At 37.4% G+C, this 18,503-nt stretch overlaps 1 protein-coding gene across 4 annotated transcripts in view; it reads right to left on the bottom strand.

Annotated features, from left to right (window-relative positions):
• The window catches only part of MAP7 (microtubule associated protein 7), a 154,236-nt gene that overhangs the window by 80,321 nt on the left and 55,412 nt on the right, over positions 1 to 18,503 (bottom strand). The window contains exon 1 of one of the 4 annotated variants that reach the window (XM_010965625.3): positions 10,505 to 10,722. The exons of the other annotated variants lie outside the window; for them this stretch is intronic. Coding sequence (XP_010963927.1) covers positions 10,505 to 10,526 — 22 coding nt within the window. The 5' untranslated portion in view covers positions 10,527 to 10,722. Of the gene's footprint in view, positions 1 to 10,504; positions 10,723 to 18,503 lie in introns of those variants that run through there. 4 annotated transcript variants of the gene reach the window in all.

Raw genomic sequence — 18,503 nt, 5'->3', positions numbered from 1 at the left:
GAGGGTTTTGAGGGACTCAGTTTTCAGTTTCTTTCCTGAAGTCTTTTTCACCTGGCTTTTCACATTCTCCTTCTCCCACTATCATAAGAAAGGCAAACCATTTATGCATCCTGAATATCGTGTGCTTTGTGGTTCATGGTGTAAAAACTCCAAGTGCCACCAAGGAACAAGGAACAAATGCACTGCTCCTGAAGAGGAGCCACTGCAAACAAGGCAAGAAATACTATGGGAGCAGAGCCTGCTCTATGCAAGTCAAGGGGATCAGGACATGCCACCCCCAAATATGCCACTTTGGCCTACTGATGATTTTGAGTTGAACAAATGAGAAACACCCAATACAGGGAGCTCTCTGTCCTTCCCTAAATTTATGCCTAAAAGCAGGGCATAAATTTTCCTTTGTGAAAGTGACAAATTTTCATTTGTAAAGGTGCTCTCCTTTCCCATCCCAGGAACAGGAGAATGACTTACCACCAGAGACAACCTGAGTCTGCACCACAAACCTTCCTAAATAACCCTTATCTACCAATAGTTTCTCCCATATATGTACCCCTATCCTGCCATAATTTACAGCCCCAAAAGCCTGAAACCTCTTTCCTTTGTCTAGTCACTTCTTTACAAATTACCACCCCTTGTTAAAATGGGATATAAGTCCCTGCGTTTAAACATTTCTTTGGATTTTTACAGAATTTTTGTGAAGCCCTCATGTATGTAAAAATACAAAGAAACATATGCCTTTTATCCTGTTAAACTGTCTTTTGATAGTTTAATTTGCAGGTCTTAGTTAAAGTACCTAAAAGGGTAGAGGAAAAAATTTTCTACCACTACACAAGTAAAAAGGTTTGCTTTGCCTGTCCATCTATATTAGTGTGTTATTTGTCATAAGGCACAAAATATACTTATTTGCACTGAAAAATGAAGTCAGACTTTTTATAACAAGTAGGATATGGCTAATTGTGCAATCAAGATTTTTTTGACAAAATAAATGAGCTAAATCTGTAGCTTCCAACTTTTGATAAAGATGTATTTAAAGCATGCATAAACTATGCAACTTTCTAAAATTAGATCCTTTGAAACGATTTAAACTATTTTAAAATAAATAATTTTGGATTTCAATTTCTAAATCTATAAAGTGGCATGTGATTTTTCAAATTTCTTCTATGCTTCATGCCAGCAAAAGTGTCTGAAGGCCAATCAATGTTTCTTAGAGTATGGCCCATGAACCTCCATCAGAAACATCTGGTTATTTGTTAAAAATGCAGATTTTTATGCCCCACCTTAGACCTATAGAACTTGAAACTGTAGGGGTAGGGCTTGGGAATCTTCACTTTTAACAAGCATCATGGTTGAAATGGATGTAAACCAAAGCTGAGAACCACTGTACTTTATGTTACTTTAAGTTCTTTATTGCTTTGTGGTGAGATCTTCCAGAAGCAATAAAGTTTGAATCATTTTTTGGACCCATATTTATCCTTTGAATCCATGGACAGGCATTTGTTATAAGCTAAATTATACACACTCAACACAAGCTACTGATACTTATTCAGGGTTTGTATGGCAGAGTCAATGTCAATAGGAAGCATCTCTTTATGCATTACTTAATTTTCAGTGGTACAGAACTGCAATGTTTTCTTTAATACATATTCCTTAAAAATTTGATACCATTTTTGGATAAGCTATTAACAAGCCCGTCACAGAACAGAAAGGCAAATATTCCTTTTTATACAAACACGACCCCTACCACGTGATATAATAATAGATTGAAACAATGGACTTCAACTATCTAATTATTTTCAGAAAAAACAATAAAGCTCAAGGGTTAAAGCTCAGGGCATTTGGCATTCCATGGACACTTCATTAAGATTTCTAAAAAAAATTTTCTAGCCTAAAATTGTATTAATCCTGCTACTTGGAGCTTCAATTTTGAGACTTCGATGAATAGAAATTCAGCAAATGACCCGGTATAAAATTAGTCTTGAAGAAGTTTGGCCCTACCCATGGGTACATTCTACAGGTAAGATGTGCTGACTAATTGTTCAAGTCTACATCCTTGTTAGGTCTCTCAGTTTTCATGTGATCAGATGAACCCTCCTCCAAGGTCAACTGCTAGTTAACTCATGTGATTCCACTATTAACTGACAACATAGACTGAAATCCAGAAACCTGCCAAGGAGTAGATCTCGTACTCACAGTTACTCAGCAGCTCAGTTACAAGACACTATATTTATGGGCAATATACAGTAGACTAATTCTTGTATGTAGTCTAAAATCTATTCTTGTATTAAGTCAGACTAATAGAGAGCTGTGCAATGAACCACACTGTCTTCTGTAGAACCTGCTTTTACAGTTAATCCTCAACTTTAGAAGTATTAGACACCTCCACTCTAGAAAGTTAATTTGCTTGGATATATTCGATCTGTTTTGAATATTTTAACGCTCATTTCTACACTGAATAACAGCTAAGGCTAAACATACACACACACACACACAGCCCTGATATATTTACATCATAAACTAGAGTATTTTAAACTAACATACATACCTCTCTACACATATACCACAAACATAAATTTAAAAAACTGAAACAGAGGATTTCTTTATTCAGAGCTTCTCTTTCCTTTTGTCAAGCAGTAGAGATGTGTTTTAATATTAACTCAACTAAGATATATACTTACACTTTATAATACATCTTTAACTAAAATAATTAAGGCTAAATTTAAAGCCTCAAAGACTGGCTGAATAAGCATCATTTTGAAATACTTCAGTAAGCGGTGCTTTACAAAAATTGAAAAAATACTGTTCTTTTATGTCAATTTTTCCTGGAACTCATCACCTAAAGCTATTAAGCAATACCTTCATATCATGCTGCGCTAAAACACAGTATTTTTTTTTAGAGAACAAGATGTCCAAGGAATTAGAAATATGTTGTTTTAAGACTTATGAAGGAATAAACAGGTTCCGGAAATAACAGGTTCTGTGCTGGAAAAATCTTTATAAACTTTACTTTCAATAAGGTCCTTTCGGCAAGACTATTACTTAAACCTTTGTGTGATGAGAGTCAAGCCTTTTAAAAGGCCATAACTGTAAAAGGACAATGAATTTCTTTCATAATATTCCTATTCTACAAAATGGTGCTATAGCAATGCCTGACAGAGATGCAGGATGAAGAAGTAATGAAGCAATCCTTTCGATCAGATGCTGAGAGAGGAAACACACTTTAAAGACTACCTTTTAAAGAAGCTTCATGGAATGTTAGAATGACTAAAACAATCCTTCCCCATACCTTTACTCCATCCATCCACTGCTTACAGACTGCCTACATCCAACATGCTAAGCACTGGGGATATAACGGTGGGCAGAAGCAGGCACGGTTCTACCCACATGGAACTTATAGGCTACAGGGAGGCAGGCCGTAGAAGAATGATCGCACTCATGAATGTCACGCTTTCAACTGAGATAACAGCTCTGCAAGACAAGGACACATTCTATGGAGGAATATAACGCAGGAAGCTGAATAAATGCTACTATTCAAAATCCCATGTGGCTTCTTTTAAAGCTTTTGTCTTTCTAACTAACACAATTCTGGATACAACTCTAGATAGAAAAATACTATAACTGAAACAATTTAGAATCCAAAATTTATTTCTGAGGAAATTTCTTCATTTAATTAGTTTTTAAATAACACTTCACCTCTACCATATAAATGCAGATTTTTTTTAATGGAATCTAATTCCCACCATGGAATACTTTTTTACCTATCTAACTAAAAATTAAGAACTTAACACTTCAATATAAAATCAGTATCTTAAGTATTGAATTATTTTTTAAGAGGGGCTTTTAGAGACATGACTTTTCTTCAAAGTAGCTAAATCTTGGAAGAGGCAAAGCTAAACAGCATAAATCAATGTCTTGTGTTTTGAAGATTACTGCTAACCTAACAAGCAACTGCAAATGCATGGAGGTAAAAACCTTTCTGCTTTTCTCATGGGTGTAATTTTGAAATGTTCTGATGAACAGCTACTGGCTGTAAACCCTGTGTACAATACCCAGCATATTTCAACAAAGCTTAATAATTAATAAACATCCTAGGACATTAATTTATAATAAATTTAAGATGCTTCAGAGTTTTCAAATGCACTTCTTAAGAGTCTACCCAACGGTAATTAGCTGAAGGTGACAGCTCTAAAATTCCTTGATTTGCATGTATCATTCTATGCCTTCTGAAAAATCCAGTGAACCTGGGTCTACTCGCCCAAAGTGCAGCAAAGCCAATCTGCTGACACTGTGGTGAAGGACGGCATGGCCTTTGTTGTAGGATGCCAAGCAAGGAGAATGGGTGCTCATGCTCAAAAGACCCAAACTCCCTAAAGGCTTTCAAGGAAGGATTTTTTAAAGATAGTTTGAGGGAGCGGGTCCTGTGGTGCGTGATCAGCTGGTGCACAGTGCTCAAACTGGTTGCTAGTGAGGTAACAGAATCCTATTTTGGGAATCTCAATTACCAGTTTTCTGGCTGTAACCAGTCTAGGGTCTACGTGTTGGTGGTCAACATACAGTTAACTTCCTCCACCTGGTAGGGGTTTTAGTATCTGTAAAATTCAAGGCTATGGCTCAGGATATTATCTATAGCCCTTGAGAAGGAACTAAAGGTCTTTGATTTTGTTTCATGGCTAAACTATTATTTTGTCTTGCTTGACTACTTTCCTTTGTTTCTGCATTTTTTCACTTCTCAGATTAAATTTGCTCTTTAGAACTCAGAGAAGGCCTAGGACGCTAAAGCTTTTGTACAAGTAAGAGATGGAGGAGTGGGGAGATCTGTCCCAGGAAGGCCACACAAGATCCTGCTTGGTTTCAGTCCCACTGGCAATCAAGTGCTAATTTGGATTAGGGCTGAATAGCTCATGAAGATTTAATCCCAACCATTTAATCTATTTGCATTAAAGATATCTTCCATTACCCCTCATCCAAAGAGGTCTACTTGTGATTATTTGAGATGTTAAATTCAGTTGGTAGACGGGATACCTGGAGACAAGCATTTGCTTCAGTTTATGCAACCCCTTACAACCACAGTGCAGAGTCATGAATATTGGAACTAGCTTCACCTATGGTTAGGACTACTCCTTTCTGGATCTTTGGTGGGATATTCCTCATTTTTCATCTAGTGTGGACCCTGAAGAGGAATATTAGACATGTGCGTCCAAATGTAGCACTGAAAACCCGAAAATATGTGGAGCAGAAAGCGACAGTATTCGAGTTACACTATATTGGCATAATTCTAAGAAAGGAATTTAGTAGTATGAATCTACTACTGTTAAACGGTTTAAAACTATCAACTCCATAATTCTACTTCTAAGACTCTATCTAAAGGAAATAATCTAAAATACACCTTACACCTAAAGATGTCCATTAGAGTACCATGAAGGGCAACACCACATATCATTTCAAAAGGCGCCACTTTGGTATTAAGTATTATTTTCAATTGAAGGCAACTGAGAATCAACAGTATAGAAAGAATTCTCTGCACACACACCTGCCACCCCTCCCCCATCTACCTAAAATCAAGGCACTAATTTCCCTTGTGACAGTGTCCCCTTCTCCTGTATCAGAAAGAGGAGAGCAACTCATCCCCAGAGACAAGAGATGAGTTTGCATAAACAAACCTTACTACATTAACCCTTATCTTTCACTAGCTCTATTTCCTAGTCACTTCCCCACAGTTTATCATCTCTTGAAGCCCAAACCCCCTTTCCTTTGTTAAAATGGTATCTACTGAAACCAACTAAAATCCCTAAATGACATTCTTGTTTTGTTTAACTTGATTGTGGCTGTTGGCTAGTATTGAGAACACTGAATCATAAAAACTTCACACCTAAATGCTTATATATTTAAATTATGTATTTTGAGTATCAGAAGTAAAATATAAAATTCAAAGCAAGAATTCTTAATATTTTTAATGAAATGTTATATAAAATGTTAATCTTTGACTCAGGACTTTATAATCATTGAGTTACAGAAAAACATGAAAACTATGCATTGTTAATATTAAATCAAGTAAGTGAAAAGCTTAAATATTAACTTTTACCTTCTTTGTCCTTCATACGTTATTAGCTATTCAGGTTATTTAATTTTGTCTGCGATTAGACATTAAGAATACATTTATATAACCAGATTACTATCCAGAAATGGATATTGGCATTATCTTTTAAAATAGAATAGGTCTTATAGAAAAGTACCTTCTAGTGGAGAATGATTCTCATGTACTAAAATTTTAAACAAAGTTTTGAAACTTGCCTATAGTTCAATTGAAATGTATTTATTCATGTCACCTGGAGGTTCTGATAAGAAAAGTAAATTATATTGTCAAGACCATACACTGATGCTTGCATTTCAGTACTAAAATGTTAGTTCAGAGAATAGTCAATTCAACGACTCAATGAAATGCTGAGAAAGAATTGGTGATTTTTAATATATAGTTTACATCTTAGACTATGAAAAATAAATCTTGGAACTTTAGTATCTCTAGGTTGTGTGATAATATGTGCTGTTGCCTTGATACGCTTCCTGTAGATTCATTAGCAACACACATTTCCTAGAAAAAGGATTTTAAACTAGCCTTTAATATGCCCCTGCTCTTTATGAATACCTGTGTGTTTTGTTATGGAGGGGCAAGTTCAACTCCATTTAACCTAACATACTTTGAAATCTCAGGAGGTTTAGGTGAGTGAATGATCATATTTGAAAACTTAAATTGTATTGAGTTAATTGTATTTAAATTGTATTAAAAATTTCAAAGACCACCTAATCTAAGTAATCATCAGGCTCAGAAAAGTAAAAGCTCTGAAAAAAATCAGAGAATCATTTCCTTTAGGAAAATTTCTAATAGATTTCTATACAGAGTAACAGAGGCTGATTAATATATTTTAAGATAAGTTTGTTATCATTCATTTAAAAGGAAAAGAATACACCCAATGATATTTATAAAGAATTAAAATAACCACAAACACAATTCCCATTTATTGAACACTATGTTCTAGACAACACTAGATGCTTTAAGCACTTCCCCTCAATTTATTCCTTACAGTAAGTCTGCAATTTAGGTAGTACTCTCCCCAGAGATGGAAACTGAGCTCAAAAAAGTTAAGAAATCTGTCCAGCGTAAATGGCTAAATCATGAATAAAATCCACATCAATTTGACATTAGAACCTAGTATCTTAACCTATATGCTATAGTGTTTGCTAGATTTCTCTTTTCAAATACCACATTAAAAATTGTATCTTTGTCTTTTTTTTTTTTTTTTCACTGTTTCGGTGGGATTCCTCTCCCCTAATTAATGATATTCTGACAAATACAGAATATATATAAAGTCAAGAAGTATTTAAAATTCTTATTTAAGGAAAGAACTTGCACTGTATTTTAGTATGTATTCAAGTAACATTGTAATTTGCTTAATGGATTATAAATCGCTTTCTTGTGTATAAACTCTTAACTTGATTATAGCAGGTATGACTGCTGCCACTTTACAGTGGAAGGAGGGTGGGCCGAGGCTCAGAGAGGTCAAATGGGACTGGCCTGTGTTCATACAAGACAGTGTTAGAGCTGAGTTTTAAAACTTGGTCTTTTGACTCTAAAGTACAATAATTTTTTTTTTAAATTGACGTATAGCTGATTTACAATGTTGTATTAGTTTCTGGTATACACAGTGATTCAGTTATACATATATATTCCTTTTTATTATAGGTTATTATAAGATACTGAATATAGTTCCCTGTGCTATACAGTAGGACCTTGTTTAATTTGTAAAGCAATTTGTCTTTTTGATAGAGGTATAGATGCAATGTAACTTTGAGAATGGCTAGTGTTTTGTGAAAGCCTTATTTAACAAGATCTTTAGCTTCTAAAAAATACACTTACATAGAATTCCTGGAAAAGGAGCTTGAGTGTGCCAGGCTGTGTGACTTTCCAGAGTGTGTGGAGGGGTGGTTCCTCCTGAGCAGAGCACTGACCTCGCCCAGGGCTCAGAGGAAGGGAGCTTCTTTGGCCTGTGACTTGGCATTTTATCACAGAATTATTTTTCTAGAGCCCTTAATTTAACTATTTTTTCATGAAGGAAGTAAACTTTTTGGTTTTCTGTTCTTGGCACATGGTTGGTTAATCATCTGTAACAGAAGACAGTAGTATTTCTTGCTGACTTTTTCTTCCAAAAGTTGGAACGAGACACTAAGTGTTCTATCAACTGCAGAATTAGCATGCTCTAGCGCAGTGAGACTTGATTTTACATAAAACAGTATCTTTGTTGTATTCTGTGTACTTTATAATGAGAGTAGGTGTGGCCTTCCCTACTTTGTTGCCCTACTGACGACTAAGGATTGATCCATTAATTTGATAAATTGGTTAGGTGCCTACTGGTTGCCCGGCACTGTTGCAGGTGCTTGGGTACAGCAGTGAACAAAATCGCCAAAATTCTCTTCCCATATCGGGCACCCACTTCAGTGTGAGAAACACAATAAACATGAACGCATAAGCCAGTGACAAGTGCTAAGGTGAGAACAGGCCAAAAAACAATAGAAGGCAGTTTTGCCTGGGTGGGGGTGGGGCGTCTCTCTTACACTTTATTATTGTATTTCAGAGCAGCTTGATGGTGGAGACGGGTTCTGCTCCCACAGTGGGATGCACTTCCATGGATGAGCAGGGGGAGCCGTGGGAAGTGTCAGAACACAGTTCCCCTTTCCTCTCTACCCCAAATAGTTATGGTTTTTACACTGAAATTTTAGTTTACAGAAACATGAAGCTACTATGTTTTCTACTTTTCTGAAGTCTACTCAATATCATATTAAAAGATGGAAATTGGAAAAGATCAAGATCCAGCATCCAAGGAAAAGTTAGTATTTTTAAACCACATAAAGATTTTTAGACCCATTTTCTGGGTTTAGAAAAAAAAAATCCCCTTCAATTTAAATTTTATCTGTTGGATAGTTATCCAGTTTTCTTACGAGCAACGTGTATTTCATTTGATTCAGTCTTATTTTACTGCATTTGAGGAACTCATTAGGAAACCCAATGCTCATTATGCAACTATGTCTTATCCTAATATTTGAATACTGTATGTAAATATGCTTTCTGCACAGAAAGATATGTCTCCACTAAACAGACTCATCAAGTACAACCTGAATTTAAAGGTGAGTTAACTGAACAAATACATACAACAATACAGATTTTTTCCTGGGAAACCAGGCATAGGTAAGGCATTTTGCCTCTTTTTTAATGTATAAACAGCACAGAAAATGAGATTATTCCCACTGTACAATGACAATACTGACACTCTCAGAGTATAAATAACTTGTTAAAAAAAACACAGAACTAAAGTCAGAGCTAAAAGGCAGACTTGGATCCAACTCCAAAATCATTTCTAATATGCCACTCTGACTCTGTATTTTATAATCATCAAACACCAAAAGCAAATCACTTATTTACGCCATAATCCATCAATGGATACTGACACTATATGTAACATCTTTCTTCCCCAGAGGTGTTATTATAAAAATTTGCAATTATCTATGAAAATGAAGATAGAAAATATTTTAAAGGGCAAGTAATTTAGTGAATAAAGCATCTTTATTACTCTTAAAAACTTAACTTGATAAAACATCTAGTACATAAAGAAACTTCTAGAGAAGAAAATACAGTGGTAAAAACACATCTCCAAAATGCAGTGCATAAGATTACAATGAATATAGTTTTTTCTGTAAAGCCTGTATGTGAGTCACTTATTTACCTGCCATGAAAATGAAAGCATTCTGGTGAGGAGAGATTTAAGAGGAAAATGCAGGCAATGTTTCTGATGGGAAAAAAAAAAACAAAACTAAACTAAACTAAATAAAAACTGAAGAGGTAGGCAAGAGAAGTATGACCTTTTTTAATCAGCAAAAAAACCCCCAGAACTCCTCAAATATACCCCTCTAAAACAGAAAAGCAGTCATTTCTCAAAATCTTCATGATCTGATCCAGATACAAATATTAAGAGCAGTAAGGAAGCATCAATAAATTACGTACTAAAATGTTCTTCGGAGAGCAGCACAATTGTGTGTGTAGCCTGCTGCTGCCTACATCCAGCATTCTTTAAGGGGTCCCTAGGAGTTATTAAAGGGCTTTCACTTCATTTTTTGCCAAAAGAAAAAAAGTGGGATCATGGAAAACAGAGAATAATGATAGTTTGCCTTGAATTTTCATAGAAGCCATCACATGGCTGCAGGACAAGACAGAAGTTTAAATCCATCATCTACAGAGCACAACAAAGATCATTTCATTCAATTAAAATCCCTACTCCTTTTTCTTAGAACATTAAAGCCAAAAAGTTCCCCCACCCCCAACAAAAGGCTTTATTAAAAGATTTCCTACTCTGTATTTTCACTTGTTAAAAGTGTTAATTTGTCAAAACTGGTTTAAAGATTGCCTGATTCTCGCATTTCCTTATTAAGAGTTTTGAATTACATTTTGAGCCCAAGCACTTACAGTCCAGCTTAGGGCCGTCCATCCTAAAATCCTTCTTTCTTGAATAAGCTGCAACATAGCTGCATGTCTCCTCCTTCCTGATCTGGGTTCCTCGGTGGGGCAAAGACCAAGTAATCAGTGAGGGGGCCCTTGAATCACCCCGAGTATCATCTCTCTCCTGGCTCGAGGTGCACTCAGAAGACGGGCAGAAGGGTGAGGAGACTTACGACTCTGCAGCCACTGTTTTTAAACAGGAACCTTGTTCACTGAACCAAGTAAAAATTGAGAAAGGCTTCTGTTCAAAAGAGCCAGTGAGGCTCAAATGGGTGTGGGCTGGGAGTAGGGGAGGCCTTCCCTGGTTAAGAAATGGTTGTTAAACATCAGTTCAGTCTCAGGGATTCAAACTCAGCTGGGGCCCCAGACAGGATATGCATTCAACACATTTTAACAACTGTTTACGAAAGTCATCCAAATGTCATTTGTTATTTTTCCAGATTCTTCTACCTTTTGGTTTCCTGATATATTAAAAATGACATTTAAAACCCTGAAGATTATGGCTGATTTTGTTCCCATAGAAAATGCCTCTAAAGAAGGCGATCATTTAGAATCAGTCAAGCAGAGAGACCTCTGTTCTTTCACTCCCTGCGCTGAGAACATTCATGAAATGAAGTTTCGCTGCCCTTCAGAAGGTCTGCAAGATTGACCTGCTTTAGCAAGTTGTGAAAAATTCTGAAGATCTTCAAAGAGGAAGAATGAATAAATATAAACACTGAAAGTCTGAGGAATTATTTCTGGATAAATTAAATATAGGTCCTCAGTTTTTTTTTTTTAAGCCAGTGATGAATTGCACTATAAACTTCAAATTCAGCATTTCCTTAGGTTTGTCTTTAGAAGGATTTTTGTCTAGGGGCATAGAGGGGAAACTGAGGGAAAAAACAGTCATATCAAGTCCTCATTGTGCTTTTATAGAATTTAAAAATGTGACATGGGGGCCAGAATACTTTGATTAAAATCAATTAATTTAATGTGTTTGGATGACCAGTAGGCCCAATCTGGAAAACCAAATACAATGTTTAGAAGAAAATAAATTATTTCAAGCCTCTCTGAGCTAGGACTTGACCCAGTAAAGAGACTAGACACACAGGATCTCTAAGATGTATAAGTTCAAGCACCCACTGGACTTGGCAATGAACCTTTTTGATGCCCTTGGAACTGAAGACTACTTAGCAGAAGCCAGTGGAATGCCAGTTGCAGCATCATCCCAACACCTCCAGAGACCTAGCATCACAGCTAAGCACCGTCATTCCTGCCAACCAGTTGTTTACATTTGCAAAGGCAGCCTGGACAGACAGTATCTCTAGTGCAGGGTTTCTCAGCCTTGATGTTACTGACATCTTAGACTGGGTAATTCTTTGCTGTGGATGGTGGGGGGAGGGGCAGGGGGATGAGGCTTTTCTGTACATCATGGGATGCTCAGCAGCATCCCTGGCCTCCACCTGCTCTGCCTACTAACACTACTGACACACACACACATCATTCCCCACAGTCAAGTCCATTAAGAAATGTCTTCAGGCAATGCCAAATGTTCCCTGGGGGTGGAGGGCAACATTACGTCTGGTTAAAACAAAAATTAGAGCTCTAGTGGCTCCAAATCTGTGGAATCCTCTTGCTTCCCCTCCAAGGAGGGCTAGTACGGTAGGGACACTGGATACAGGACATCTTCTCAACAAGAGGAAAACAGACTCAGTGCTTCCAATTGTTGTACTGTTCTACTGTTTTTTTTTTTTTTTTCCATACATCTTATTGGTGCAAAAAGGGACATGACTTACTCTACAGGAAAGGTAGGTCAAGGTTCACAACACTGGGACTGAAGGTTATAAACATGCCTTCCATATTTCTCTGTGCTCATGTTTGGTACAATGGCTGGGATGTGATTACTACTCAAGTATTGCCCAAATGTCTGAAGAAGTCGAAGAATTCTCCAGTTCTGCCTCATTAAAATGAATTAATTTATGTACAGTATAAGCACTAGCCAAAAAATACGTTGGCTATTAATTTCAGGAGTTTTTGAGGCATGTTATTAAAATATCAATGTATTCCCGTAATTCCACACTTGTAAATTCAGAAGGGCTCCATAAATGCTAGAACTGATACCCTAAATGATCTAACAGCTTATTTAAACAGGACAAAGATAGGAACTATATATATGTTAAGCAAACAAAAAAATCTCCTGTTAGCAGATTTAAAAATTCCTTTCACTCCCCTCCTCAGAATCTTTTTGTTCGTACTCAGACTCAAATGTAACTAGCTCGGTTATCTATCTCCCAGCTCACTGAAGATTAGAAGCACCCAGTTGAGGGGACGGTGTTAGGACAGTCTCCTAACTGTTCTACAGCTATCGAATCTCGACCTCCAAAACCCAGCATCAACACAGCTATGAGACTGATGTTTCTAGAATACAAATCTGATCACGTAACTTCTTTGAATGCCTCAGTTTTCTGAGATGACCTCGCAGTTGCTTTTCTCATCACACTTCAGTAGCACTCACTCCCTGCTGCCTGTCTGCTTCGAATTCCCCCTCTAGCCTCGCAGAGATCACATTCAGCTGCATTTCCCTGAACTCAGTCCTCCTCTCCCAGTCAGTTGTGTACATGCTGTCACTACTCCTTGAAGATCCCGCCTCTCCCTTCATCTGGCTCACTCCCACGAGCCCTTCTAACTCTACTTGCCGTCACCCCCTCAGGAGGTCCCCACAGAGCCCACCCTGCCCTGCACCCATCCTTCTGCACCGTGATCAGCTGTGCGCACAGCTGACACTTATAGAGGGGAAAGAAAAGAGCTAATAGAAGCAAGATCTGCCTTCTCAATACAGAGTCCTTCTCCCATGCCATAGGAAGTAATAAGGATAACAGCTTAAACTTGCTGATTGACTGTAATGTCGGACATGTAAGAGCCTATACACAGAGGAATTGGTCAGACCTCACAACCACCCTATTGGGCTAATTTTATGGGTGAGGAAATCAGCTATACACAGTAGAGTAACTTGGGGAAGCTAGTAAGTGGCAGACAACCCCCACACCGTGTGCTCCTGCAGCGTCCGCCCTCCAGCTAGGTAACTCCTCACTTCCGAGCACCCAGGAAGCATCAGGCCAGTGTCACCAGCTGATGGGAAATGACTGGTACCACAAGGAGAGAAGACGGGCAGGGAAAGACAGGAGATGACACTGTGGGAGACAGTGCCCCACTCTCCCCTGAGGAACAACAGCATGTAACTAAATGGTGGTGCATTCATCCAGAAACACAGCTGAATGCTAACAAGAGAGGAAAGAGAATAGAGGGTTTTCTATGTGACAAGTGGCTCAAGGAGATTTCTATGTCCCAGTGCATGGAGCGGTGGGTACCATGAATGATGTGTCATCTGAAACTGTAGCTGCACAGTAAGGATCTTAGAGGAGGCACATTTCTAACTTCACGTGTCATCACTGCTATTTTCTCACTGCTTATCAATCCATTTTTGGTTTCATTTTCGATATCCAGCAAAACTTTATCAATGCAGGATATTGGCAGATGGGTGAGGCTGCACTGATAAGTATCATTCAGATTTTGGAGAATGGAAATCACTTTTAAAACCCAGTAAGTTTTAAAAATAAATATATAAATCCTGAGAAATTAAGGGGGAAAGAGAATTTGTTTATTAAATCTACATTATATAACCATCCCTGACAAATACAAAGTAAGTATTTTGTAATGGGAGTTGGTGAATTATAAACTTGAGGACAGAGCAGCTGCAGGAGAACTCTCCCCTTTTGTGTGCTCTTTCATTGCCCGCTCCCTGACTACCTGCTTTCCTCGCAGGCCTCCTAACGCTGTTCCGTGGCCCAGATGATGGCCCCACTGTGAGCCTCAGGACTGCAGAGGCCTTGGTCTTGAAAGGCTGAAACGTGGAGGCAGCTCTCACCTGTTAGCATTTTCTCTTGTCAAATCTGCTCATTTGCCACCTGGCTTCTTCTCTGTTTTTCTGTTTTTCCCTCTTAACTTTTAGCTGCTACTAATAAAGAAGCCAGTTCTTATAAAACAGGACCTTTGAAACTGCAGTAAGAGTTCTCTGAGATTATGAGATACCTGATAGTGTTTCCATTGTAAAAAAATTTTTTTTTTAAAAACAAAGCTTTATTTCTCAGAGAACTGTGTGATCCAACTTTGTTTTGCACTCCTTGGAAAACATCACCAGGGGAGGGGTGTGTGTGTGTTTGTAATAATGAATATATAAATATACAGATGAAGATCTAGCTCTACCAAATGACTGAAAGAACGTGGGTAGGCTAAGCTCTTGGACTAAAAAAAATGCTGCTCTCATAGTGTATTCTCATTTATAGGAACTTAAAATGTTTTCCTGCAGACGTTAAATATTTTTACACTAAAAGAATCACATATACTGGATTTGATTGCCACAATGATCAAAATGGTGCGTTTAAACTCTTGGTGTTTGGCAGAATTTAGTCTTTAACTAATAAAATGCTGGAACCATAGCTGTTGCTATTTTAAGGGGCAAATGCTGAGAAACAGATTTATGTTTCATATTTAGTTACTGAAAAGCAAAAGCAGAGATTCATTTTATAAAGGAACTTAGGCTTTTTTGCTGAAATTGTTAAGAGCTAAACCCCACACAGTGTATAGTATGGCATATATAGTTCATTAAAAGATCCAGTTCATCAGCTTATCATCTTCTGCAAATTGGTTTTGATCACAGTGGGTCTCGCTTGAAGACATCTGAACTGCTTCTAACCCCAATGTCAAGCTAGGAATACTGCAGCCTACCACTTTCTCCAGGCCCCCTTCTTAATCTTAATTCTTAGTTTTTCTTTTTCCTCTGTGTTCAAAAAGTAGTTGGTATAGCTTTGAGAGAATATCTGTTCATTTTTCAGCCTTTATAATGCCCCAACATCCTGTTTTCCTTTCCTTCCTAATAGGTATCTTGTTCCACTCTCTTTTTCCTTTAGATTGTCCCCAGAGGCCACAAACTTTAAGATGCCGGAAAACAAAAGATGCCACTTTTCAGCCTCCTATTTTACAGTACCTTGGACAGTGACAAAAGGGGTGATTATTTATGAAACCTCACTCAATTCAGTTAAAAATGCACTCCGCATGTGAATGTTTACTTTAGGAAAGTAAGTGTAACCTGCTTGTCTGTTTCTCAAAATCCACATTTGTATCACCCTGGAATCTTCCATGACCTCAAATTGCAGAAAAAATTTTCCATGTCAACACTTCAAAGGAATGGCCAAAGCTATACTTTATACCAAATGAATAAGATCTTTTAATTTTACATTGAAATCCTTTCACTTCCCCTGTAATTGGACCTGCTTAGTCCTCTTCCTACCCCATTCTGGGCATGTCACCAGGTATAACCAGTTTTCCTGTGGCACTTCGGAGGCACACTGGTTTACGGATAATTATAGTGAAATTATTAAAAATTACTATTTTTGAAGCAACAGTTTTTCCTAAACATTTCAGCAAAATCAAGTTGTCAAGTCTAGATTATTGGGGCTGAAACTGCTAGAAAGGGTCAACTGCTTCTTTCAACAGAAAAAAAATGTCTGCTAAAATACTCTTTTCTAACCATTTTTATGCCTTCTCAAAGATTTAAATGTCCACTTCCACGTAGGAAATTTGTAAGCAAATACCATCTGAACTCTCCATCTTATGTTGTCAATTCCTGCAAGTTAATTACAATGTATTTCAGAGGGGATTTCACTGACAGGGAGGATTAATGGGATAGCCTGACAGCTGGAGTCCTGAGTTAGATCAGAAACTAAAATAAAGAACTTGACCTGGTTTCAAAAGGGACATTTGTTAATTTCCTCAGACGAAACCAATGCAATCTCTCAGGTATTTGCCTTCAGAATTTGGAGCCAAAATGCCTACGGTTTTATCGCAGGGAACTAAAATGCATGATCCACATATGTAAGAAACTCTTGTAAAACATTTACAACTCTGACTTAAGACAACACGATTTGATGTTTCCTTCTTTTGTACATTCAGCCTTCCCTATCCACAGGTACCACTGTCCACAGATTCAATCAATCCAGACAGAAAATAACCCTCCCTCCCTGCAACAAAAATTCCAGAGAGTTTCAGAAAGCAAAACTTAACTTTGCCACACATTGTACATTGTATTTACAACTATTTACACAGCAAAGGCGTTTTAAAGTATACCACAGAGTGTGCTAGGTTATGCAAATACTATGCCATTTTATCTAAGGGACTTAAGCATCTGCGGATTTGGTATCCTTGGAAGGGGGGTCCTGGAATCAATCCCCTGTGGATACTGAATATTCCAGACTATGAGCATTCACTCTTCTCTCCCACCTGCTAGCCCCAGACATTTCCCTGTCCTCAGGAGTAATGCCATAATGAAGTTGGGGAATGGAGGGAAACAAAAATGTCAAGTATGATATATCCAAAGTACAAATTCTTATCTTATAACTTAATTCACATGCATGCCCAGACTGTTAGAGATGGCACTGTGGCAAATCACTAGGAAACAAAAGCATTCAAGTCTTGTAGGGTTTTTCTCCTATTAAATAGAATAGGGTTTAGCAGCCTACTTGACATATGGGGCAAACAGCCCAGGCTCAAACCAGCATCACCACTTGGTCTCTATCTTTAGGCTCTGAAATGGTCTCACCACTGCCAGTCTCTCCCCTTTAATTCCTATGATTTGTCAGATTAATCACCTTAAAAACCAGCTCCAGTAGCTCATTATTCCCCTGCTCAAACACTACCATGTCTCCCAGTTACCTGCCAAATTAAGGCCACTATAATGTGTTTCCACCTAATTTGAGAATTTTTTCCCATGGCTCCCTCAGCTATCCTATGTTTTTACAGAATGGATACATTCGGTATTCTTTTAACATGCCTCATGATTTCTTTCTCTTTCCCCTTCCTACTTTTTTCCTTTCTTTCCTTTACTTCTCATATTACTTCCATTCTTCTTTCCATGTGGAATGTCTCTTCAATCATCTCTGTCAAATCCTCCGAATACTTCACGAAGTAAGGCAAATGCCCTCATCCTCCATGAAGTTTATCTTGATTCACCCAAAAGTGCTGGCCCCCTTCCCAAGCCACAAACACACTGACGACACTTCTCTAACAGCATTAGCATTGGAGGGGAGCGTCATCGGACTCAGTCATCTATCCCCTGAAAGGCTCTCTGGGTAGAGTTAACATCAAGAAACACACTAAATTGCAATGACCTAGTAGTCTTTAGTATATAGGTCAATTTTCAGCAGTATAGGGGTGTATATTTCAAATGATTATATAAATTAGATGATAAATATTAAGTATAGAAAACAGAAAACATAAATAAGCACAAAAAATTTAAGATACGCTGTGATCTCAAAATTCAGACATTCACCACTATTAATATTTTAGTTATCTGTTCTTTTAGATTTTTTTCAATACATATTTTACATATATATAAAACCAAAAAATAAGCTCTTCACTTAACACTATTTTGGAATCTATTTTTCACTCTGAACATCTTTCCAGGTCAACAACTACACTCCTAAAACACCTTTGTTAATGACTGCACAATACTGAATTTCAGGGAAACACCATAATTTATGTAGCTGTTCCCCAAATTTTACGTTGTTCCCAATTACTCAATATTATAAACAAGACTGCCTACAGAGTTTCACAAATCTTATCAATAGCTGAAGAATAGGGGGAGAGTATAGCTCAGTGGTAGAGTGCTTGCTTAGCATGCAGAAGGTCCTGGGTTCAATCCTCAGTACCTCCTCCAAAAATAAATAAATAAATAAATAAACCTAATTATCCCCCTCCCCCTAAAAAAAAGTAAAGATGTCTGAAGAATAAATTCTAGAGTAGAACTGCTAAATCTTTAGTTAGGAATATTTTTAAATGTTTTTGAATTTTTTTTAAACTTTTTTTTTTATTGAGTTATAGTCATTTTACAAGATTATACTGTATAGCACAGGGAAATATATACAAGATCTTG

This window comes from Camelus bactrianus, chromosome 8 (genome assembly GCF_048773025.1).
Source record: "Camelus bactrianus isolate YW-2024 breed Bactrian camel chromosome 8, ASM4877302v1, whole genome shotgun sequence".
NCBI lineage: Eukaryota > Metazoa > Chordata > Mammalia > Artiodactyla > Camelidae > Camelus > Camelus bactrianus.
The sequence above is the reverse complement of the archived record's forward strand: the minus strand, read 5'-3'. Positions and strand labels throughout refer to the sequence as shown.